The 25,254-nt window shown below is 29.6% G+C and overlaps 1 protein-coding gene, 1 long non-coding RNA gene and 1 pseudogene across 6 annotated transcripts in view; all 3 read left to right on the top strand.

Moving 5' to 3' along the window:
• The first annotated feature begins 2,334 nt into the window (after window positions 1-2,334).
• LOC140180852 (uncharacterized) lies at window positions 2,335-5,477 on the top strand. Its single transcript, XR_011874877.1, has 2 exons — window positions 2,335-2,625; window positions 5,189-5,477. It is a non-coding gene; the product is annotated as an uncharacterized lncRNA (long non-coding RNA).
• Window positions 5,478-7,953: 2,476 nt separating this feature from the next.
• LOC112766872 (receptor like protein 24) overlaps window positions 7,954-25,254 on the top strand; it is a 171,677-nt gene continuing 154,376 nt past the window's right edge. For 3 of the 5 annotated variants that reach the window (XM_072222242.1, XM_072222241.1, XM_025812770.2), the window contains exon 1: window positions 7,954-11,372. In XM_072222242.1, the coding sequence (XP_072078343.1) occupies window positions 8,353-11,372 (3,020 nt within the window). In that variant the 5' untranslated portion in view covers window positions 7,954-8,352. Of the gene's footprint in view, window positions 11,659-25,254 lie in introns of those variants that run through there. The other 2 variants (XM_072222243.1, XM_072222244.1) reach the window with 2 other exon arrangements.
• On the top strand, window positions 14,067-17,412 carry LOC112762468 (receptor-like protein 7; annotated as a pseudogene).

Here is a 25,254-nt window from a genome sequence, read left to right as displayed (position 1 = left end):
CGCATTTCCGTCATTTGCAGCTTCAGACCCTGCACCACTCTCACCTTTGTTCGACTCGTTAACTTCAACAGTGGCCTCATTTACACCCTCATTCATATTCTCCTTCACAGCCACACTCAACACCATCTCCAATTCATTAACCTCACCACTGGTCTCATTCACACCTTCATTCTCCTTCTCATTAGCATGACCGTCAACCTTATTTGTAACTTCATCCTCCTTGACACTATCACCATCTGGATTGACTTCAACCACACTATCACTACTACCATCAGACACGAATTCTTCATCAATGATTTCAGGGTTTGCGTCAATGGGGTGATCAAAATATAGGTGTACAGTATTGTCATTCTTCATCACACTCTCACACATTCTCATGACTTCAGCATCTGTCCTAAGCACTCTAAGACCCTTACCTAACTCTAAACCAGGTTCTAGCCAGTACACCTCATTGTATCCAGGGTAACCCAAGTCTAGAAATAAACCCTCAACAAAGAACAAATTACATGTCTCCACATTCACCCTGTGTATCTCAGTTACTAAACCCCCGTCGTATATCACATTACCGTCAACACCCCTTTTCAAGGCACCCATGTGATGATAAACAAAAGTAACTAGACGATCCATCTAAAAAATCGTAGAGGGAAGATACAATGGATAAAACAATCAACATGATAATAATGCTGTCGACAGAAGGCACGTAAATGAGAGGATAGAGTAAAGGTGAACTTACCTCTACGTAGCGTTCTTCCTAGCGAAGACTGGGGTTGCGATGATGCCACTACCAACCCCTCCCTGTTGACGCTACGACTTCGACAATGTCTCTCAAATCCTCTTCGTTCTTCTTCGCGCCAAGTAACCAGGACAACGTCTCTCCCTCTTTACGTGACCTTTCAGTTTTACTCTTAGTGAAACACTAAGTCACAGTAAGTCACCCAACAGTAACAACACTTGTTGATTTGGGATTAGGGCAAAGAGTAATGATTTGGGGGCAAATTGAATTCCAATTAACCTAATTTCCACCTAGGCTAGCAAATTAATTAATTAGAAATGACAACTCAATTAAAACATGATTTGTCAGCATAATCCGGTGACTACGTAAGCATTGTCCTCACCAGAGCTTAGGTCCAGCCAAGTTATGGATACGTTTGTCAGTTTTTAAATTCAACCAGGTACCATTTTGTCGTTTACAATAGTCAGGTACCGCAATGTCAGCGTTTTAATCTTTCGGGTACTGATTTGGTCATTACCTCTTTGAAAAATTATGAGTTAAAGACTTCTACTATTTTATTTGGATTATTTAAGAAAGGGATGACTTATGCTTTTGAAATGAATTATTAAAAAGGAAATTATGATTTAGTCTTGTTTCTTAAGAAAAGTATTGTATCTCTTTTGGGAGAAGTTATTTAGATGAAACTTATGTTTTAAGGCTGTTTTAAATGTGAAAAGGGTTTATGTCTTTGAATATGACTTGAGGGTTTCAATTGGAGGAGTTTCAGTGACTTTGAAAGAACTTGAATGTCTATTGACAAGTCTCATTTTACAATGTTTTAGGAAAAGTTTTAAGTACTTTTTGAATTCTGAATTTTTGCAAGACTAAAACAATTTTTGAGCAGTTTGAAACGCTTTAGATTTAATCATGGAATTGAAGCTGGTTTTGTTTAAGTAAAAGAATGGTTTTGAAAGGAGTAATTGATTACACGACTCGGTTTGGCTTGGATTCTATTTTTATTACTCAAATCAGGAAGCCAAGGTTTTAAAGATCTTAAGCGAATTTGAGGAAATGAGTTATGTTATTCTCCCCTAAAGACTTGAGACTCTGCTGAAGAACTTTTGTCACCAAATCTTGTGTTAGGATGAATGATTTTGAATCTCTCAGAAAAGACTTTTAATTTGATGTGGTTTTTGAAATGTTATGGAAAGATGTTGAGGAATGTGACTTTGTTTTAAAAAGAGAAATTTACATTTGAGGAGAAGTGGCTGGCCACCACGTGCTCAGTAACCATGTTTTAAAAAGGGAAATTTACGTTTGAGGAAAAGTGGTTTATGAGCCTGAAAATGATTTGAGGAATGGAAATTTTAATAATGTTCTAAAAATCGGACCGGACTGACCAGTTCAACCGAATTAATTGGAAACCGGTCATCTGGCCAGTTCGATTGACTCCTAAAACCGTTCTACAAAAACCAGTAAAAAATCGGTCAAATCAGTGGTTAACCGGACGAACCGAACGGGTTTTTTAGAAGTCCAATTTTGCCATCCTTATAAAAAACGGCGTCGTTTTTTTACGCTAAAAACAAAAACGTTCAAAAGGCCATAACCCACCCAATCCCTTTGAGCCTAACGCCTCTCTCTCCCCTTCCACCCTAATTTCCTCAATGAGCTGAAGGTTGAAGCCAGCAGGAACGCCTCCACTCCACCGTCCTTACCACTATCGGCACCGGCAGTGGCCACCAGTTGTTGCCACCATCACCACTCGAAGCTTCTGTTGCCATCGTCATCGTCGGGTGGTCCATTTAAAGCTTCTGTCGCCCTCGTTGTCGGAAGGTCGGGTCATAGCTTCTGTCGTCGGCCGCCTCTATCCTGCCGAGCATCTCTATGCCACTTTAGGTGCTTTCTCTGCCTCAGTGAGTTCCTTAGTGTTTTAATTAATTTTTTTGATAAACTCGTAATGATATGAATTGCTGGCTTGCTGGAGTTGCTGCGGAGTTCTTCAGTTTTTCAATTAATATTTTTTATTCTGTTAATTATATGAATCACTGGCTTGCTGGAGTTGCTGCAGAGTTCTTTAGTTTTTCAATTAATTTTTTTATTCTGTTAATTCTGCTACAGAATTGCTGTAATACTGAATGCTGAATAGAATTTTAAAACCGTTTTTCAGAAGTAATGCTAACTCATTCATGTCAACTTGGTTTCTGTTCTCAATGTTGTTGGCGAACAGTATACTACAAATAAAATGACATCAATGCAACTTCTATGTTCACTTACTAGATATAAGTGAGAAATAAAAAAATAGGAAGTATCCAATTGAAATTTTAAATTTCAGTTTATTGTTTTTAACTATGATATAGACTTAAACTGATGGTTTTAATTTACAGAAAACAAAGCCAACTCAGCAGATGTCAAACATTGTTAATCTCCATGATTTGCCCAATATTTGGCACATACCCTTGTTATTGAAAGTAATTCTAACATTATTTTCTGTTTCGTTCTTTGGTTTATGAAGGAACTTGAATTTTTCTTTTGAATTTATTTTTTGTTATTGGCTGAAAATTAGTGATCACATTGTGAAATTCTATATTCTGTAATGTATTCTTCTAATAATCCTCCTAATTTTGATATAATTTCAGATCCTGGATTTTGAATGCTGAATTAAATTTTGGTATAATTTTTATTTTACTGTAATTTCTAATTAGTAAGTTGACATTAAATCTTCATCTAAGTCTGCCTCCTCTTCTTCTCTATCTTCTGAGTCTTCCTCCTCTTCTTCTCCATCTTCTGAGTCTTCCTCCTCTCCCTCTCCATCTTCCGGGCCCTCTTCTTCTCCGTCTTCTGTGTCTTCCTTCTCTTCCTCTCCATCTTCCGAGTCCGGGTCTTCCTCCTCTCCATCTCCATCCTCCGAGTCCGGGTCTTCCTCATCTCCATCTTTTGAGTCCGAATCCTCTTCCCGGGCTTCCTCCTCTCCGACTTCTGATTCGGAGTCCGAGTCTTCCTCCTCTCCCTCTCCATTTTCGGGTTGATCATTGTAATATTCACCATTTTGATAATAAGATTGGATGGGTTGATACAAAAATATAAATTCTACGGGCTGTATATCATATGAGATAGTTGTTATTTTCAATTTTTGTTCTGTTCTGATAATTCTAAACATTTTTAGTGTTATCTTATCCTACTAAAAGAATGTTTAGAAATGATAACAATATATTTTGAATGGTGTCAAGTATATATATTATTTATTTATATGTTTCTAGGTTAGAAATGAAAATTACATTACCCAACTAACATACATTTTAGGTTAGAAATAAAAATTGCATTGCCCAACTAACATGCATTATAGGTTAGAAATAAAAATTGCATTATCCAACTAACTTTAGCTACCCAATGAAATGAAATTTGTGTTAAATAATTAAATAACTAATTATTACATAAAAATATTAAATAATTTTAATATCCAAAAAACTTAATATAAAAAGAAAAATATTATAAAAAATTGTTAGAGAGATTTAATTGTTAAAAAAATTTTTAATATTAAAATTATTAAGAAGGGTTAATTTGTGTAATATTTAAAGAAAAAGACCAATTTTTTTTGTAGAGATAAATATATTTTTAAATTACTTTTTTATTTATTACTTTCTTGTAAATATATTTTTTATAATGGTCTATATCATACTCAAATTTTTTCATCTATAATAAAAATTTGTTGCTGCAAATTAAAAATTCATCATGAGTAATCCTCTAACTTTTTCTTATTTTTCACCCTATTATTTTTTAACATCTCCGACATTTTGGAAAATTGGCAATAAAAAATAAGGATATTTTATAGTACGCGAGAACTGCAAATTTCTTTTTTATCTCTTTAATAGCTAAGGTCAACAAAATAGACTAAAACAACAATTGAGAAAAATGCATAAGCATGGGATGTCAATTGTGATCTTTCATCATTTATTGTTTTTTTTTTATATTTAATTTTAGTCCCACTTATAAAGTTAATAATAAAAGATTATACTGCATTTTTTTAAATGTTAAAAAAATTAAAAAGGATCCATTTTCCCGTCACACCTTGTTAAATATATTTCTCTTTAGTCACACAAATAATACCATTATTACTCCCTAAACAGCATGGTGAATTTTCAAGCCATGCATTGTCACTCGGTCTTCATAGTTAACACTTAACACCATTCAACTAAAATTTTATTACTATAATTGAAACTTGAAAGAAAGCCGAATCACATTAAACTTATTAAACTTATGGGAAACAATTAAAAGAAATTAAGTGAAGCATAATATTAAGAACATTCATAGTTAACACCATTCAACTAAAATTTTATTACTATAATTGAAAGAAAACCGAATGACATTAAACTTATGGAAAATAATTAAAAGAAATTAAGCGAAGCATAATATTAAGAACACAGTAACGATGAACATAAAAAAACAATAAAATTAATAGATTTTTTGATTGTTGAACAGGTACACATGCATGGAAGAGACAGAAATTGGAGTCATTGGACTGCAACTACATGATGGTTGCAGTGTCATAAATATGGGCTTAAGTTTGGGCTAATTAAGAGGGACTGAAAATCATGAGTTTTTTTGGAAAAAGAAAATTGAGAGACAAAAATAAGAAAGGAGAGAAGGGAACTAAAAACTAATATTATCTTTTTAATTTTTATTTTTGGTTTTAAATAATATATAAACTACTTTTTTTAAATAATTGATATAAACAGTTCTTTTTAATAATTTAATTTTATTAATGATCATTTATAGTGATTTTCTCTAATATAAAAGCCTTTTTCATACTTGTAATTAGTTTGTGCATCTTAAATATTAGAATAGAATGACAAATTAAATTTATCAGAATTTTAACTTTAGATAAATTAGTCCTTAAGAATTAAAAACTATTATATAAATAGTCACCAAAATAACTTACTATATAAGTCCTCAAAAATTGTAAATCTCAGATACTTTACATTTTTTTGTTAATTGACCTTGTGAAATAGAACGGATATATTTAGCTATTCTATTATATAGACTGACGTATGCTGTTTAGCCAACTTAATATTGACACTAAATCATTGAAAACTGTTGGAGCCTCTCTTATATTGTGTATTTCTTCATAAATCTATCACAAATCCCTTTATTTACAATAAACCGTAGCTAAAAAGATGTGCGCACGAGAGGATTATAAGTTTATAACCAATAGTTTCATCCAGTCATTTGAAGAATTTGCAATATGACAAATTGTTCTGCACAAAAATGAAAAAAAAAAAATTCCAAACATTTTTCTTCTTTTCAAGCAATAAAGCACAAACAAATCAATTACCCTATAGTTGACACCCAAAGAATAACTTATTTGGATTCTTCACTATTCTAAATTTGTATATTGTTGCATATAATTGACAATTACTCGTGGAAGCAATTTTGTCGCTGAATGCTCTCGTATGTGTTGAATCACCTCTACCACTCCAATCACTCCTTTTGCTTCTTTCCTTTTGCCGTCTCGTAATGAATGAGTTTTCTGTGCTATTCCATCATTTGTTGCGATAGCATTTAGAAGGCATGCACTGACCTTAAAGATGCTCAATTGGGGAATTTAGACAATTAGGGTTTGTGTGCTGATATAACTCAACCAAATTGGAAGACTAAATTGTTTCTAACATTTGAGATCATTTAATTGGGGAATAGACAGACATGTCAACCAAAGTTAACACACTACACATAAGCAATTTCGTTAATTTTTTTATGTTAGGAATTGACGGAGGGTCAAACCGTGTCCAATGTTTGCAACTCTTCTTAAGTCCTTATTTGGTAGTTTTTATTTTTTAAGTTTCATGGTACCATCACTAGTTTAATTGCCAAACATCCATTTCCAAAGTTGAGAATATTTGATGTTTATAACAACAAATTTAGCGACCCTTTGCCAATCTCATTCTTTGAGAATTTTCAAGGGATGGAGGATTTGAGTGATAGTAATCCTGATTTGTCATATATAAATAACAGCAACAAAATAACATACAATGATTCTGTAGTTGTCACTATGAAAGGTCAATTCATAGAGCTGATGAGAATATTAACCAGGAAAAGTCTCGGGGTCAGCAATTTTTTAAAAAGTTGGCCAACAATAATTTCACACTATTGGATTTAATCTCACACCATTAAAAACACTATTAATGGTTACAAACCACAAAAGTTACTGGTCCCCTAGCACTCCTCATAAAACTAAACGTTATGGTATTTTAAAAAGAATCGTAAATCTTATGGCAAAAAAAATAATTTACCTTTGATTAAGATAAGTGTGATAGAAAATTTGAAATGAATTGAAGAAGATTAAAAATAAAAATATTATTTTGCATTGGTTATCCCTCTTAATTAGCTTGTTGCTTCTTCATTCTCCGTAGTCCATACCATGCAACTTTATTTCCCAGATTATGACATACCTTCTTGTTATTCAACGCGCTTTGTGGAAAATCAGTGTCCAGAATAATATACTATCGAATCAAACAAATATTTCAAATCAAAGTATGAGAGCTCTTTCATGCTAGCTCCAATTACTATTTGGCATTTTATTTGGCTTATCTTGACTGGGAAAGAAACCCTTGTGGACTTAAATCATAGAAGAATATGATGACTTAGCTTCATGTTCTGCAATGTGAACTTCTTTGTTTATGGACTAAAGTGTATGATATAATTTGTGTTTTAGCTTCATAATTATTACCCTGTGTTTTAGCTTACAAATACATCATAGATCATGCATAACAAAATTTACAATTTCGGCCATGTGAAGTTATCAACGGGAGCGTACACATGATCTTGAAATATATAGTAACCTAGTTCTATACATCAAAGATCCAAGTTACATCACTTGATTCCTTACAATTAATAGAAACCCAATATAAATTAAATTAATTTTTAAAGCCATCATTAGTCAAGCTTATTCCAGAAAAAGATTTATTTGTTATTAATTCTTTCCAACTGTCCATTCGACAATGGCTGGGTTTCACTTTCTCTATATATAATAGTCTTATAATGAATGGACTTCAATTTTTAATAATACTAATGTCACTAAACAAGAATATAAGAGACAGAGAGACAATGATAGATTTTAATCTTGTATCATTATACATCATCATGTATGCATATCACATATGTATAGCCTTATTATTTTTATGTAAGAATTAACTTATATACAGAGGCATAATTAAGATAGAAAATACTGAACTTTGAGGAAGGACGGAAATTTTGCTTACAACTCTTTTAATTTTATGCAGTGTTGCAAGTATAATTATTTAACTACACAATTTTATATAATTCAACTTGCATTGTGTGCTATAAGCGTATAGTATACATGCTGAAAGAAATAAAAAAGTCATTGAAATAGTATCTAATAATGATGACACCAATTAGTTAAACGTATTATTTTTAATTTATGCATGGATTAATGCGATGAGGTTGTAGAAAAATGTTGTGGAAAAATGCGAATAGCCAGTACCACACACTACACTATCAAACTAAGTTTGAATCATATTCCATACGCAGGGGCTTATCTCTATAAATTTGCATTCATGAGTTGCATTCGATGCCATGCACTACACTCAATACATTAAAAATCTAAACATTATTATTGTGACATCATAATGATGGGGTGTTTTACTCTCTCGTTGCTTCTTCTTCTTCTTCTTCTTGTTGATACTCCATCTTCCACTTGTTCATCGGTGTTGCCACTATGCAACCACCATGACAACTCAAACCTGCTCCAATTCAAGAACTCATTTTCCATCAACCCTTCATTGTACAAAGACGGGTGGTGGAGTGAGGAGATGGGGATTTATTGTTCATCTTATCCCAAGACAGTATCCTGGAACAACAATACTGATTGTTGCGAGTGGGATGGTGTCACGTGCGACACCAAGTCAGGGCACGTGATTGGGCTTGACCTGAGTTGCAGCATGCTTGAAGGCGAGTTTCATCCCAACAGCACACTCTTCCATCTGACGCATCTTCAACAACTCAACCTTGCCTTCAATAACTTCTCCAACTCTCCAATATATCCTGGAATTGGTAATCTTGTGAGTCTCACCCATCTCAATCTATCCACTTCAGCATTGGCTGGTGATATTCCGTCCACAATCTCACACTTGTCTAAATTACTCTCACTTGATCTCTCGTATAATTATGAACTGACACTTGATGAATCCACATGGAGCAGACTCATTGGTAACACCACTAACATGGAAGAGCTGGTTCTAAATGTCATAGACATGTCTTCTATCAGAGAAACTTCATTGTCTTTGCTAATGAATTTCACATCCTCTTTGTTGTTCCTAAATCTTGCTTATACTGAATTGCATGGAAGATTTCCAACTGGCATACTTGGTTTACCTAATCTTGAAGAACTAAGTTTGTATGTCAATGAAGATCTGAAAGTTGAACTTCCAAAGTCTAATTGGAGCACTCCTCTAAGGTACTTGGATCTCTCTTACACAGTATTCTCAGGAGAAATACCTGATTCCATTTCCCATTTGAAGTCTCTTAACCAACTACGGCTACAGTTTTGCCGATTTGATGGGTTAATTCCTGTGTCTTTGTGGAACCTCACTCAACTAACACAGTTGGACCTTTCAGGAAATAGATTTCATGGTGAGATTCCATCTTTGCTTTCAAACCTCAAACATCTCACCTACTTAGATCTTAGTCATAATACATTCAGTGGTCACATCCCAGATGTGTTCGACAACTTCACTAAATTACATACCTTGCAACTTTCTTCTAACAGTCTAGGAGGCCAACTGCCATCATCATTATTTGATCTAACTCAACTTTCTTACTTAAGTCTGTCTTTTAATCAATTAATCGGCCCAATTCCAAGCAAAAATGCCACACTTTCAAAACTAGAAATACTAGATTTGGCTAATAACTTTATAAATGGGACAATTCCAGATTGGTGCTATTCTTTGTCTTCATTGAGAGATCTAGATCTTAGCATGAACCAACTCACAGGGCCAATTAGCAAATTCTCCACTTATTCATTGGAATATTTAGTTCTCTCTCATAACAAATTTCAAGGTGATTTTCCAAATTCGATCTTTGAATTTCTAAAAAATCTCACTCATTTGGATATGTCATCAAATGACTTGAGTGGTCTTGTGGACTTTTTTCATTTTTCAAAATTGAAAAATTTATATTTTCTTGATTTTTCTAACAATAAATTTCTTTCTGTTGATATTAATAGTAGAGTTGACTATGTCTTACCCAAACTTGACATTTTATATTTCTCTTCTTGTAGTGTTACTGTTTTTCCTCCATTCCTAGCTAAACTACAAAATCTAAGAAATTTAGATCTTTCTAACAATAAAATCCATGGAAAGATTCCCAATTGGTTTAGTGATAATCTCTTGCACACATGGAAGAGCATGAACTTTATTGACCTCAGTTTCAACCAGCTGCAAGGAGATCTTCCAATTCCAGCAAATGGCACCGATTACTTTGCAGTTTCAAACAACAACTTCACAGGAGGCATTCCTTCAACATTGTCCCTCAGTACACAACTCATCTTTTCTCACAATCACTTGTCTGGCACCATTCCTTCAATGTTTTGCAATGCAACCTTCCTCGATGCACTCATCTTGTCTCACAACCACTTGTCTGGCGTGATTCCACAATGCTTGGGAGCACTTCCTGATCTCACAATTTTGGATCTTCAAGTGAACAACCTTCATGGAAACATACCTACAAATTTTTCTCAAGACTACAACTTTCAAACAATAAAGTTAAACAACAACCAACTGGACGGTTCGTTACCAAGGTCTTTGTCTAACTGCATCATGTTGGAAGTTTTGGATCTTGCAGAAAATAACTTAGAGGATGTGTTTCCTAGTTGGCTAGAAGGTCTTCAGGAGTTACAAGTACTCAGTTTAAGAGCAAATAAGTTTCATGGTACCATCACTAGTTTCGGTGCCAAAGATCCATTTCCAAAGTTGAGAATATTTGATGTTTCCAACAACAAATTCAGCGGCCCTTTGCCAACCTCGTTCTTTGAGAATTTTCAAGGAATGAAGGATCTGAGTAATGGTACTCATCATCCTCGTGGTTTGTTATACATGCATAGCAGCTCCGGTGCTGCGTACAATGATTCTGTAGTGGTTATTATCAAAGGTCAGTCCACAGAGCTAGTGAGAATATTAACCACTTTTACAACTATAGACTTATCAAATAACATGTTTGAAGGAGAAATCCCACATGTCATTGGAGAATTAAGTTCTCTCAAAGGGCTTAATCTTTCTCACAATAAAATCAGTGGTACGATTCCACAAACTTTGGGAAATTTGACAAGTTTGGAATGGTTAGACTTCTCATGGAACCAATTAAAAGGTGAGATTCCTATGGCTTTGACCAATTTGAATTTTCTGGCTGTCTTGAACCTTTCTGAAAACCAGTTGAAGGGAATGATACCAACAGGAAAACAGTTCAATACATTTCAAAATGATTCCTATAGAGGAAACCCAATGCTTTGTGGATTCCCTTTGTCAAAGTCATGCGACAATGACAAAGAACAACCACCTTCAGTGTTTGCTGAGGCAAAAGAATCATTATTTGGGTGGAAGTCAGTTGCAGTGGGATATGGATGCGGAGTGGTATTTGGGATGTTCCTTGGAAGGTTGTTTATCAAAACTGCGAAGCCCTTATGGCTTGCCAGACTTCTTTGTGGTTATACTTAACAAAGCAAGCTCAGGAGAGGCCATGTAAACTGTAGGAGACTACTGTTGTTAGCTTCATGTGTTTTCCTTTTTTCTTTTAATATTTTTCTGTAATGATGTTAGTTTCTCTGTTTGTGGAATAAAATATGTAATTTCTATTAATTAATAGACCATGCATGGGTCATGTATTTTCTTTCATGTGTATATTATTCTTTATAAAATGGATCATGTATATTGTCAGCTTAATTTTTGTAACTCATTTTGTGTGGTTTTATTTAATATTATATTGAAATTTAAATCAATCTAATATAATCTAAGCACTTCAAAAAAATATTGGTCTACATCTTATCGCATTTGATAAAAGAATATTGTGAAATGAAATTGGGCTATGTTTAAAAAAGGGATGTACTTTGATTGAAGACACAATGAGATTATATATGACATTATAATATTCTTTCAGGGTTCTTTAGTTTCATGTTGCATTGACCAAGTTAATATCAATTATTGTACTGAAACTAGTACTTTTTGTAACAATGTGTTGTTAGCAACTTAGCATGCACTATCTAATGCAATATCCTTCAATGCATTGTTCTGTCTCACACAACTTGTCTGTCTGGTAACATTTCCTTCTCTGAATATTTTGAATCTGCAACTGATGAACAATCTATAAGCAATAATTAATTATAAGGCTACAGCTGATAAATAAAGAAGCAAAACAAGGTTAAGGTTGAGAGTTTCTGAGACAAATTAAAGCAGTGTGAGTAGGCACAGATAAATCTAGCATGTTGGGAGCATTTTGGAAAATTTTGGTTCACTCGTGAGATATAAAGAAATGATATTGTGCTACTTTTTTAGTCTTTAAACTTAAAAAGAAATGGAATTATTAAAATTTTAATAAAATTAAAGTTTCACTAGCATGAAGTCTTTTTGCCTTGCTCAAAAGGAAAAAGAAAGTAAACATATTTGGTCACTTAATACAATTACATTTTTATATTTTCTGACATCTATCAAAACTTATCATTATGCATAGTATTTTTTATTATATATAAAACATACCTAATAAATCTGGATACTATATGTATTCCATCTTTAATATTCACTTTTCAGTTTTCACTGTTATTACATGCAGTGACAATATTTTTTAGGGAAAGTATGAGGAGCCAATGGAATATTTATACAATGTGTACAATGGAGGTTTGGAGAATATTAGAGATATAATCATTAGTGTTACCCTTTTCCATCAACTGAAGTTTTTTTTGGGATGAGTGGTATCATGCGCTAGTACTCGGATGGTTATTCTAGATAGTATAAGGGATGTTCATTTTGTAACTCAATAACCCATCCTAACGGGATCCTATTTTTTAAGATATATGCTATTATAGCTATTGTTATAGTTACTACCATGATTATATAACTTTGATAATATTCAAACAGGTATTGTTAAAATCAAAATAATATCTTTAATATTTAAAAATACTTTTTAATTAAAAAAATATTACAAAAATATGAAAAATATAATTTTAACTTTAACAATACTATTTTAAATATTGTCAAACTTATATAACCATATTATAGAATTAATCTAACTATATTGTGTTGGGCGTATTTACTACCACATGTTTTTGAAAAAAATTATTGATTTTATTCGTCACAAAAAGAAAATTGTCTTTTTAGAAAACTATATATGCCTTTCAGGAGAAATAATTATTTTATTGTTTATGTCAAAAAAATTTCAGGAAAATAAGTTCGTTTTTTTTTTCCCGATGATTGAGGAAGACTAGGGACTTCTTCAATTCTCCGTATCACTCAAGTTTAATGACTTTTCTTCATTTGGAAATATTAAGAGCATCTCTATCTTAGCTTAATTTCATTTTGGATTTTATAAAATATCATAATAATATTTGTGAGATCTTATGTAATATATAATTATTTGAGGCTAATGTAAAATTTATTATTTTAATATTTAATTTTAATTCAATTTAAATTTTATATAATAAAACAAAAGTTAATATATTTTCTATCAAAATAAAATGTTTTTTTATACCTCATTTTTTATCAATTATTTTTAATACAAAATAAAGACTAAAACACTCAATTATAGTTACTCTTAGTTTCCATTCCATCATTCCAGCTTCCTTGAAAATGATTTATTTGATTAGTTCCATCATCAGTCTATTCGATGATATAGTCTTAACAATAATAAAATTTAAGTTAGAATTTATGATATTCATAGATATTAGATAAATGGTTGGATAAATGGTTAGGTATATGGTTTTAAAATTGAGTTTAACTCATAGCTCAATTCATTAAAGCCGAACCTTTTATTAAAACAAAAATTTTAAAAACTAATAAATGTTTTCGAACTGATTATTTAACGTAAATAATATTAACATAATCTATAATTTTATATAAATAAATTAAAACTTATACATATAAAACAGTAAAAAACTATAAATTAGATATATTGCCTAACTATGAGTTCTCTATCATAATTATATATATATAAACTATGTATGTGTATGTAAAATATTAGGAAATTATTATAAATCAACGCAGACTATGACACTAGTTAACATTTTATTCAACGCGGTTGTGGAATAAAAGTACTTGTCTAGAAAAATAGAAGCACTTTATAAATTTGCATTGTTAGCGCATAACATACACACAAATCCTTTCCTTCAGTCACCAAAAACAAAACACAAATCCTTTCCTTCAACTCAAACCTCATGAAATCTAAATTTTGCGATATGAAGTCGTTTGTGTTGCCATGTTTCACACTCTTGTTACTCTTCATTCATACTCCATCTTACACTTGCTCATCATCGGTGTTGCCATTGTGCAATCATGATGACACCTCAAACTTGCTCCAATTCAAGAACTCGTTTGTCGTCAACACTTCGTTATACAAAGACTCGTGGTTGGCGGAGCTTTATTGTTCGTCTTATCCCAAGACAGCATCATGGAAAAACGATACTGATTGTTGCGAGTGGGATGGTGTCACGTGCGACACCACGTCAGGGCACGTGATTGGCCTCGACCTCAGTTGCAGCATGCTTCAGGGTGAGTTGCATCCCAACAGCACGCTCTTCCATCTCACGCATCTTCAACAACTCAACCTTGCCTTCAATGACTTGTCTGATTCTTCAATATATCCCGGGATTGGTGATCTTGTGAGTCTCACCCATCTCAATCTATCCTCTTCAGCTTTGAGTGGTGTGATTCCGTCCACAATCTCTCACCTGTCTAAATTAGTCTCACTCGATCTGTCCACTAATATTTTCAGACAAAATATACTAAGACTTGATCCATCCACATGGAACAGACTCATTCTTAACGCCACAAACTTGAAAGAGCTTGTTCTAACTGATGTGAACATGTCTTCTGTTAGAGAGGACTCCCTGTCTTTGCTGATGAATTTGTCATCTTCTCTTGTCTCCTTGAGACTTGATTACACCGGGTTACAAGAGAATTTTCCAACTGCCGTACTTGGGTTACCTAATCTGCAAGAACTAATTTTGTCAGAGAATTCAATGCTCAGAGGTAAACTTCCAAAGTCCAACTGGAGTGCTCCTCTAAGGGTCTTGGATCTCTACTACACATCTTTCTCAGGAGAAATACCAGACTCCATAGGCCAGCTGAAGTCTCTTAATCAAATATGGCTTACCGAATGCGACTTTGATGGATTGGTTCCTCCTTCTCTGTGGAACCTCACTCAACTGACAACTTTGGCCTTTGCGGCAAATAACTTTCATGGTGAGATCCCATCTTTGCTTTCAAACCTCAAACATCTCATCAATTTAGATCTTCAAGAAAATAATTTCAGTGGCCACATCCCAGATGTATTCGCCGCCAACTTCACTAAATTAGAGTTCTTGGCACTTTCTTCAAACAATTTAGGAGGCCAACTGCCACCATCATTGTTTCAACTAACCCAAGTTTTTCATTTAGATTTGTCAGCTAATCATTTAGAAGGCCCAATTCCAAGTCAAACTACCAAACTCTCAAAACTAGTAGCTCTACATTTGGATAATAATTTGTTAAATGGAACAATCCCTCATTGGTGTTACTCGTTGCCCCTCTTGAAAGAGATCGGTCTTAGTAACAACAAGCTGGTAGGACCGATTAATGAATTTTCAACTCATTCCATCACACATTTGCTTTTCTCTAATAACAAACTCCAAGGTGGTTTTCCAAATTCAATATTTCGATATGAAAATCTTTTACAGTTAGATTTCTCATCAAATGATTTGATTGGTTTTGTAGACTTCCACCAATTTTCAAAGTTAAAATCTTTAGCTGTGTTTGATATATCTCACAATAATTTTCTCTCTTTTAATTATGATAATAGTAGTATTGACTATTTCTTACCTAACCTAGCTTATTTATATTTATCTTCTTGTAACATTACAAAATTTCCTAGATTCTTAGAAAGAATTCAATATCTAAAAGCACTAGACCTTTCTAATAACCAAATTGAAGGGGTGATTCCCAAATGGTTTAATGAGTTGTTATACCAATGGAACATAAGCTTCATTGATCTTAGTTTCAACAAGTTGCAAGGAGATCTTCCAAATCCACCAGATGGCATCAATTACTTTTCAGCTTCAAACAACAACTTCACTGGCGGAATTTCTCCAACAATTTGCAATGGAAGGTCCCTCAATTTGCTAATCCTGTCCCACAACAATTTGAGTGGCGATATTCCCCAATGTTTGGGAACCTTTCCTTCACTCCAGGTTTTGGATTTGCAAATCAACCATTTTTATGGAAGCATACCTGGAAACTTCTCCAAGAAGAATGCTTTTAAGACTATAAAGTTGAATGGCAACCAATTAGAGGGACCAATACCACAATCGTTGGCTCATTGCACAAATCTGGAAGTTCTAGACCTGAGTGACAATAACATACAAGATGTATTTCCCAGTAGGCTAGAAGCTCTTCAGGAATTACAGGTACTCAGTTTACGAAATAACAAATTTCATGGTACCATCACTTGTTTGAGTAGGAAGCACCCATTTCCAAAGTTGAGAATTTTTGATGTGTCTAATAACAAGTTTAGTGGGTCTTTGCCAATGCAATACTTTCAAGAGTTTCATGGAATGATGACTCTGAAATAATACTCAAGCTGATGGTTTATATATGAGCACCCATGTTAATACGACCGATGTACCATATAATGATTCTGTGGTGATCACCATGAAAGGTCAAGTGATAGAAATGTCAAGGATATTAACTATTTTCACAACCATAGACTTGTCAAATAACATGTTAGAAGGAGGAATCCCACATGTCATTGGAGAATTAAGTTCTCTCAAAGGACTTAACCTTTCTCACAATAAAATCAGTGGTATGATTCCACAAACTCTGGGAAATTTGACAAGTTTGGAATGGTTAGACCTCTCGTGGAACCAATTGAAAGGTGAGATTCCTATGGCTTTGACAAATTTAAATTTCCTATCTGTCTTGAACCTTTCCGAAAACCAGTTGAAGGGAATGATACCAACAGGAGAACAGTTCAATACATTCCAAAATGATTCCTACAGAGGAAACCCAATGCTTTGTGGATTCCCTTTGTCAAAATCATGCAGCAATGATGAAGAACAACCACCTTCAGTGTTTCCTGAGGCAAAAGAATCATTATTTGGGTGGAAATCAGTTGCAGTGGGATATGGATGCGGAGTGGTATTTGGGATATTTCTTGGAAGGTTGTTTATAAAGACTGCTAAACCCCTGTGGCTTGCCAGACTTCTTTGTGGATATAATTGACAAAACAAGCGCAGGAGAGGCCATGCAGATTGTAAGAGACTGTGTTAGCTTCATGTATTTTCCTTTTATTTTTTTAAATTATTTTTCTGTAATGATGTGAGTTACTCTTTTTTTTTTTTTTTGAATAAAGCATGCATGCTATTTCTATTAATGAATAGATTATAGATGAGTCATCTATTATTTCAACTACTTGTGAATTAAAGATCAATAAGAAAACCTAACTATTGATCTGTTGCTTTTGTTTTAAATCAAAATAATTTATCATGAGAGTGTTTACGATTAGGGTCATTTTATGTAAATGGTACAAAAAATAACGCGGTGTCCTTTTCTAGACAAATGCGATAAGAATTCATATTTGACATCAAATCTAAAAAATTAATTAAATATGTAAAATATGAAATAATAAAATCACATGAATTAATATAAATTTTTAAAGAGAGAATTTTACTCCCCTCTCCTGCGAGATGCTAAAATGACACTCTCCTTCCCTCTATTTATAAAATGTACATTCCTCTCGCTTATAACTTTTAAAAAATTTTATTTTTAATTCATTTTAAATTTTTTGTGTTAACTAATGTTAATTTTATCCATTTTTAAAAAAAAAATAAATTATTTTTTATGAAAATATCCTTTAGTAAAAATTTTATTTTTTGTCATTAAAATTTGCTTACCAAAATACAGTTTGATAAATTATTTTTTAATTGATTAAATTGTATTTTTATCAAAATATTTTTTAAAAAATTTAATAATTAAATTATTTTTTTAAGATTTTCTTCAATAATTTTTTAATTATTAAATTATAATTTTACCAAAATTTTTGTTAACAATTTTTTTATATTTTATTATTAATTTTTTGATATCAATATATATTATTTTAATAGTAAAAAAACTCTTAGTAAGATTATTTTTCAATATCAATATATATTAATTGTTAGACATATTAATAATGGTAATTTTTTTATTTAATGTTAAAATAATATATATTAATATCAAAAAATTAATAATAAAATATAAAAAAACTATTAACAAAAATTTTGATAAAATTATAATTTAATAATTAAAAAATTATTGAAGGATATTTTAGAAAAAATAATTTAATTATTAAATTTTTTAAAATTATTTTGATAAAAATAGAATTTAATCAATAAAAAATAATTTATTAAATGGTATTTTGGTAAATAAAGTTTAATGATAAAAAAATAAACTTTTTGTTAAAGAATATTTTTGTAAAAAATAATTTTTTTTTTGAAAAATCGATAAAGTTAACATTAGTTAACATAAAAAATTTAAAATGGATTAAAGAGGAGGTTTTTTAAAAGTTATAAGGGAGGAAAATGTATATTTTATAAATAGAGAGGAGGAGAGTGTCATTTTAGTATCTCATGGAGAAGAGAAGTGTAATTTTTTCATTTTTAAATTAAACTTATCTATATATATTTGTAATATAAAAAAAAATTAATAGTTAAATTAAAATTTAATTATGTTGATTATAAGACTACAAATTTACGTAAAATAGAGATAATTAATTAAGACTAATTTTGCTCATACAAAATTACGGATCTTTGAACTTTCTTTGCTCGCATATTATATTATGTTTCATGTGAAAATTTTTAATATAAAGCATCATATTCTCAACTGTTATTGTTGACTAATTTTATGCTTTTATTTAATATATTTTGAATTTTAAATCAATCTAAAATAATCAAAGCACTTTTAAAAAAGATGTTCATCTATATTTTATCGGTAAAATAAATGGTGAATTTTACTATATTTTTTGTAAAGTAATATTTAATTTATTTTATATGAGGTATCATTTTTTAATTAGTTATTAGGTTAGTCATGATTAGACTATTTTATAATTAAATTAATTTTTAAAATAGATAATTATGTAATTTTTTAAAGTATTTTTTAAAGTATTATTAATTTATCTCTATAATGGCTTTTGGCTTTTGGTTTTTGGCTTTTCACTCCTCTCCTATTCTTTCGTTCTCGTCATGCCTTCTAAAGAGCAGCACCTCATTGATTGTAATTAAATTATAAGTTAACTAAATAATTAAAAAAATTGATAAGTAGTGAAGAGAAAAAATCAATTTCTAATCTTTTAATAAGAAAAAATTGATAAATAGAGAAGAGAAAAAATTTAGCTAAGGGTGATAGCAACGACGGACGAAGACGCGATGACACAGAACAAGAGAGCATGACACAGTGTTGGAGACGCACCGGAACTGTGGAGTTTGGCCGTTTGAGACTTTAGGAGAGGCCGACTGGGGAGAAAGAGTTACTGACATTGAGAGAGAACGAGAAAGAAGAATTTAGGATTAGGGCCACCGTTAAAGTGATTTGAAAAATTAAAAAAAAAATCAATTTCTAATATTTTAATAAATTATATATTTATCTCTTTTAAAAATTTAATTACAATATAATTTAACTATGGTTAAAATAGTAACTTAAATTAAAAATAGTCAATGAGTAATATTCAAATGGCATAGTCTCCTCATACTCAATTAAGAGGTTGCGGGTTCGAGTCTCCTATCTTTGGTTAAAAAAAAATAAAATAAAATAAAAAATAAAAAAATTTAAATTAAAAATAAATATCTAATTAAAATGTGACACATCATAAAAAATAATTTATATATTATTTTAAAAAAATTAAATAAAATTGACCTCTATATATATATATATATATATATATATATGGTGAAGTCTCTGGTGGCCAAAATACTAATGGCTAAAGATGGCTAAGAGTTGACTTTCAAATAAAATAGTGACACTTGGTGGGTTTGGTTTTATAACTTTTTAATATTCTAAAAGGTTAAATGAGTGTGCAATAATTACTAAAAAGTTACCTTGTGGATAGAATTGTCATTTGAGATTATCTCATGTGTTGTTGGATTTTAGACAAAAATATTATTGGGTCATTATACAAAATAAAATCAAAACTCCTCAAATATAAGGTCCAATAATTTTTTTGGTTAGATTGTAAAATCAAGTTTATTTCTTTAATAATTTGTTCCTTAATTTATTTGTATTTCTCTAAAAAAAATAACCGTAAAAAACATTATGATACCCTAAAAATTTTATTAAGAGAACAAAATTAGTATTTTTTTTTACGAGATATATTTATAAGCTTTATTTTTTATATTTGTTTAAAAAATTGTTGGATTGTGGGAGTGTTCGTTTTTTTTTAATAATGATAAAAAAAATAATAATAAATTAATATAAATATATAAACATTTGTAAAATTAAGTATATTAATAAAATTTTAATAACTTAATTAACATATCAAAAAATTTAATAATTAAAAAGTATCTTCTTGCTATTTTAATATGTTGACAATATTGTTTATAATATGTTTAATAATAGTGTCTTCGTAAATATTTTGTGTCATTATATTTTATTGGTTATCTTTTGTATAATATAAAAAAAAGTATATGTTAATATATAATTGTGTAAGAGAGATAAAAAAACATAAATTTAAAAAAAGACTAAAATTCAAACTAAACAATCACAAATTTTTTTTTTTAAATCTAGGTTCAAATAATGAAATCTCTTTTTCTTTGTAAATTAATTATTCAATAAATTTTTGTGATTTGATTGCATAATTGATTCTGTATAAAATTTACAGTAAATTTTTTTTAATGAAATTAACCATTCCATACAAGACTAAAACTTCACTAAATAAAGGGTTATGCTATATGTACATTAAAATTAGTCACTAAAGTCAGCCACCAATATAAAATATATATTAAAATATAAATACACATGTAATATATCTATTATATACTATTAATTTTACAACCAAAATGTGTCACATGTCAATTTCTTATTGCAATTAAAATAAAATTTTTCTTTTCAAAATTAACGAATTCTTCCCTCATCTCTCACCCTTTCTCTATCTCTCTCATTCTTTCACTCACTCTATCTCTCTTATATATCATTATTAATTATTAATTATAAATTTGACAATCAAAATATACAACATGACATTCTCTAATTACATTCAAATAAAATTAAAATTTTAAAATTGAATATAGTTATATTATATATTGTATTTATATATTACTAACTAATTTAATAACTAAAATGTGTCATATGACACTCTCTTATTAAAATTTAGACAAAAATATTTTCTTCCAAAATTACTAAACCTTCTTCTTACATTCTCTTATCTATCTCTCTTTTTTTTTTGTTTCTCTATATCATTCGCATTCTATATATAATTTCTATTTTATATTAGTAATTTGACAAATCAAAATATGCCGCCCAATATTCTTTTATTGTAATCAAATAAAATTTTTCTTTAGCTTCCAAAATTAACAATAAGTTTTTTAGTATTTCATATGAAAGAGTTTAACTTTTTAATAATAATTAATTTTAACATTTCTTATCTAAAATTTAAAAGAATTTATAACTTGTATACTCTTAAATTTAATTAGGTGTTAAATTTGTTGTACAAATAAAAATAATTAATTTTATACTTGTTATTTAAAAATAATATTTGTTACTCTATATATATAAAAATATAATTAGATATTAGCATAAAAAAATTTATATCAATTCTAACTTTTAATCACAGTATTAGTATTTTTTTAAATTATATACAATAAATATTTGAAAAAAAAAGTGAAAACATAAATTAGAAAGATAATAAGTAGAAAAAATTTAAAGCTAAATAAAAAATATGTATATAATAAAAATTTTTATTTAAATTATATTATGTTGTTAATTTTATTTTTTGTAGAACAAAATGGTAGAGAAAGATAGACAATGAGAGAAAAGAGAGAGAAAGATAAAAAAGAAGAATGGGAGTAAGAATTTGTTAATTTTGGAAGTTAAAATTTTTTTATTTTAATTACAATAAAAGAATATTTGGTGACACATTTTTTATTTGTCAAATTTCTAATATAAAATATAAATTATATATAGAGTGCGAATGATAGAGAGAAATAGAAAAAAAAAGAGGTAGATAAGAGAATGTAAGAAGGAGATTTAGTAATTTTGGAAGAAAATATTTTTTTTTAAATTTTAATAAGAGAGTGTCATGTGACACTTTTTAGTTATTAAATTAGTTAGTAATATATAAATATAATATATAATATAGCTATATTCAATTTCAAAATTTTAATTTTGTTTGAATGTAATTAGAGAATGTCATGTTGTATATTTTGATTGTCAAATTTATAATTAGTAATTGATAATGATATATAAGAGAGATAGAGTGAGTGAAGGAATGAGAGAGATAAAGAAAGGGAGAGAGAGAGAGGAAGAGAGAACTCTTTAATTTTCGAGAGAAAAAATTGATTTTAATTGCAATGAAAAAGTAACATGTGGCATATTTAGTTGTAAAATCAGTAGTATATAATAGATAATAAATATGTATTTATATTCTAACATATATTTTATACTGGTGACTGACTTTAATGTTTATAATATGTATTTTACAAATATTAATATATTTATATTAATTCATTATTATTTTTTCTATAATTATTAAAAAAAACCGAACACTCTACAATCCAACAATTTTTTAAGCAAATATAAAAAATAAATCTTACAAATATATCTCGTAAAAAAATATTAATTTTGTTCCCTTAATAAAATTTTTAGGGCATTATAATATTTTTTACGGTTATTTTTTAGAGAAATACAAACAAACTAAGGAATAAATTATTGAAGAAATAAACTTTATTTTATAATTGTGCCAAAAAAATTATTAGACCTCATGCTTGTGCAGTTTTGATTTTATTTTGTATAATGGCCCAATAATATTTTTGTCCAAGATCCAACAACACATAAAGTAACCTCAAATGACAATTCTATCCACATGATAACTTCCTAGTAATTATTGCACACTCTTAACCACCCTTCATACTATTGAAAAGTTGTGAAACTAAATCTACCAGTGTCATTATTTTATTTGAAGGTCAACTCTTAGCCATTTTTAGCCATTAATATTCTAGCCACCAGAGACTTCACCTATATATATATATATATATATACGCGTGAAATTAAATTAGAGTGTGAATATATAAAACTAATTCTCAATTGATATGATATATATAATTTTAGACTTTTAATTTAGCAGGAATGACGTTTTAAAAACACAGTAAGATTATTGTACATGACATTATATATGATTTTTTTTATAGAAACCGTCAATTCTTTGTGGTAAGAATTTTAATTAGAGAAAATATGTTTCTAAATTTTAAATAGATGGTGAGAAAGAGTTGGACTTCTTCAACTCTTAGCACACTAAATATCAGTTTCTCTAAATTTTTTAAATAAATTTTTTTAAAAAATAATTTAAAATATAAGAACTTTTATTAATAACAACTTTTAAATAAGTTATTTTGTGTTTGAAAAATTATTATAAAAGTTCTTATTTTAAAGTTGTATATTAAATAAGAATAATAAAATAGTTTTTAAAAATTAGAGAAATCACATTTTTTTACTTTTTCAAAAGTTCTTAAATATTTTTTTAAAAAATTAAAAATTTATCTAAAATATATATCAAACACTATTAATATAATTTTTTATAAATAAAAAAAAAAAAAACTTTTGAAGTTTCCAATCAAACGACTTGAGCATTGATGAAAAAGATTTGTCACTTTGATTAAGTGTGATAGGAAATTTGAAAGGAATCGAAGAAAATTAAAAATAAAAATATTTTGTGTATTGGTCATCACTCTTAATATGTTTATTGACTTATTACTTCTTCATTTTCTGTAGTCCATATCATGCAACTTTCCTGGTTATTACAGTAACTTGTTATTCAACGCGCTTTGTGGAAAATCAGTGTCCAAAACAATATATTATCCTAGCCGGCCTTATTTTCGTAAATAGAAATTAGTATTTGCTGTGTATTTTTTAAAATATATATATATATATATATATATATATATATATATATATTATTTTTGTATATTGAAGTTTTATATCGTTGATGTTTTAAGTGCGATATAATTTTTGTTCTGTCAATATTTTTTTACAGGCTCTTAAATATATTATTATTCTTTAAATATTATGTACATATTTTTAAGTTTTTGAAATCTTAATAACTCACTACTTCTAACTTATAATTACAGTATAAGATTTTGTGTAGTAAGATATTACAGAATTTTTATTAAAATTTGAATTTTCACCTTCCAATAATCAAATAGAATATGAAACCATACTTGCTGACTTGAGGCTAACCAAAAAAATCGAGACCACAAAGTTAGTCGTTTTTAGTGACTCTCAAGTAATAACCTCTCAAGTTAATGGAACTTATCAAGTTAAGGACTCCAATATGAAGAAGTACTTAAAAAAAACACTGGAACACTTAGCTCAATTTTAGGAAGCAGAGGTCCGACATATAACTCGGGAATCCAATACCCGAACCGATGTCCATTTGAAATTGGCTAGCACTAAACCAAGGGACAACAACAGGAGCTTGATCCAGGAAACTCTCTACACACTATCAATGGTCAAGGAGGTCGATAAGTCAAACACATTAACTATCTCCAATCTAAACTAAACTTGGGTTGGATGAACCCTTTTATTGAATATCTTAAATTCGATATCATCCTTAAAGAAGAAAGTGAAGCAAGAAAACTCATAAGTAGGGAGACACAAAATTACACATTGGTCCACAACGTTCTCTATAGAAGAGGGATATCTATACATTTACTAAAGTGTGTCCCCACCAGTGACGGACCCAGAAAATTTTAGGAGTGTGGACAAAAATATATACACTAAAATAAATTTTGTTGAACATTATTAATTATATAAAGATATAAAAATTAAAAAAAGTTAATATACTTTTATTTTTATAAAAAATATTTTTTTATTTCTAAAACTTGAACTTAAAATATTTAAATTAAATTATAGATAATTTGTTATCTTAACTAATTTTTTTATACACACATTTAATAATAAAAAACTGACTCAATTGCCACATTAGCAATTAATGATACACTAGTATTTATAATTTAAAACTAGAATTATATATAAATATTAAAAAAATTAAATCTGTATATAAAAGTATGTTTATGTAAAATAATATAACCTTAATTTACAATTTTTTTTCTTTCGTTC

The sequence above is a fragment of the Arachis hypogaea genome, chromosome 17, assembly GCF_003086295.3.
Source record: "Arachis hypogaea cultivar Tifrunner chromosome 17, arahy.Tifrunner.gnm2.J5K5, whole genome shotgun sequence".
NCBI classification, from domain to species: domain Eukaryota; kingdom Viridiplantae; phylum Streptophyta; class Magnoliopsida; order Fabales; family Fabaceae; genus Arachis; species Arachis hypogaea.
Note: the sequence above shows the minus strand (reverse complement) of the source record. Positions and strands in the feature narration are given on the sequence as shown.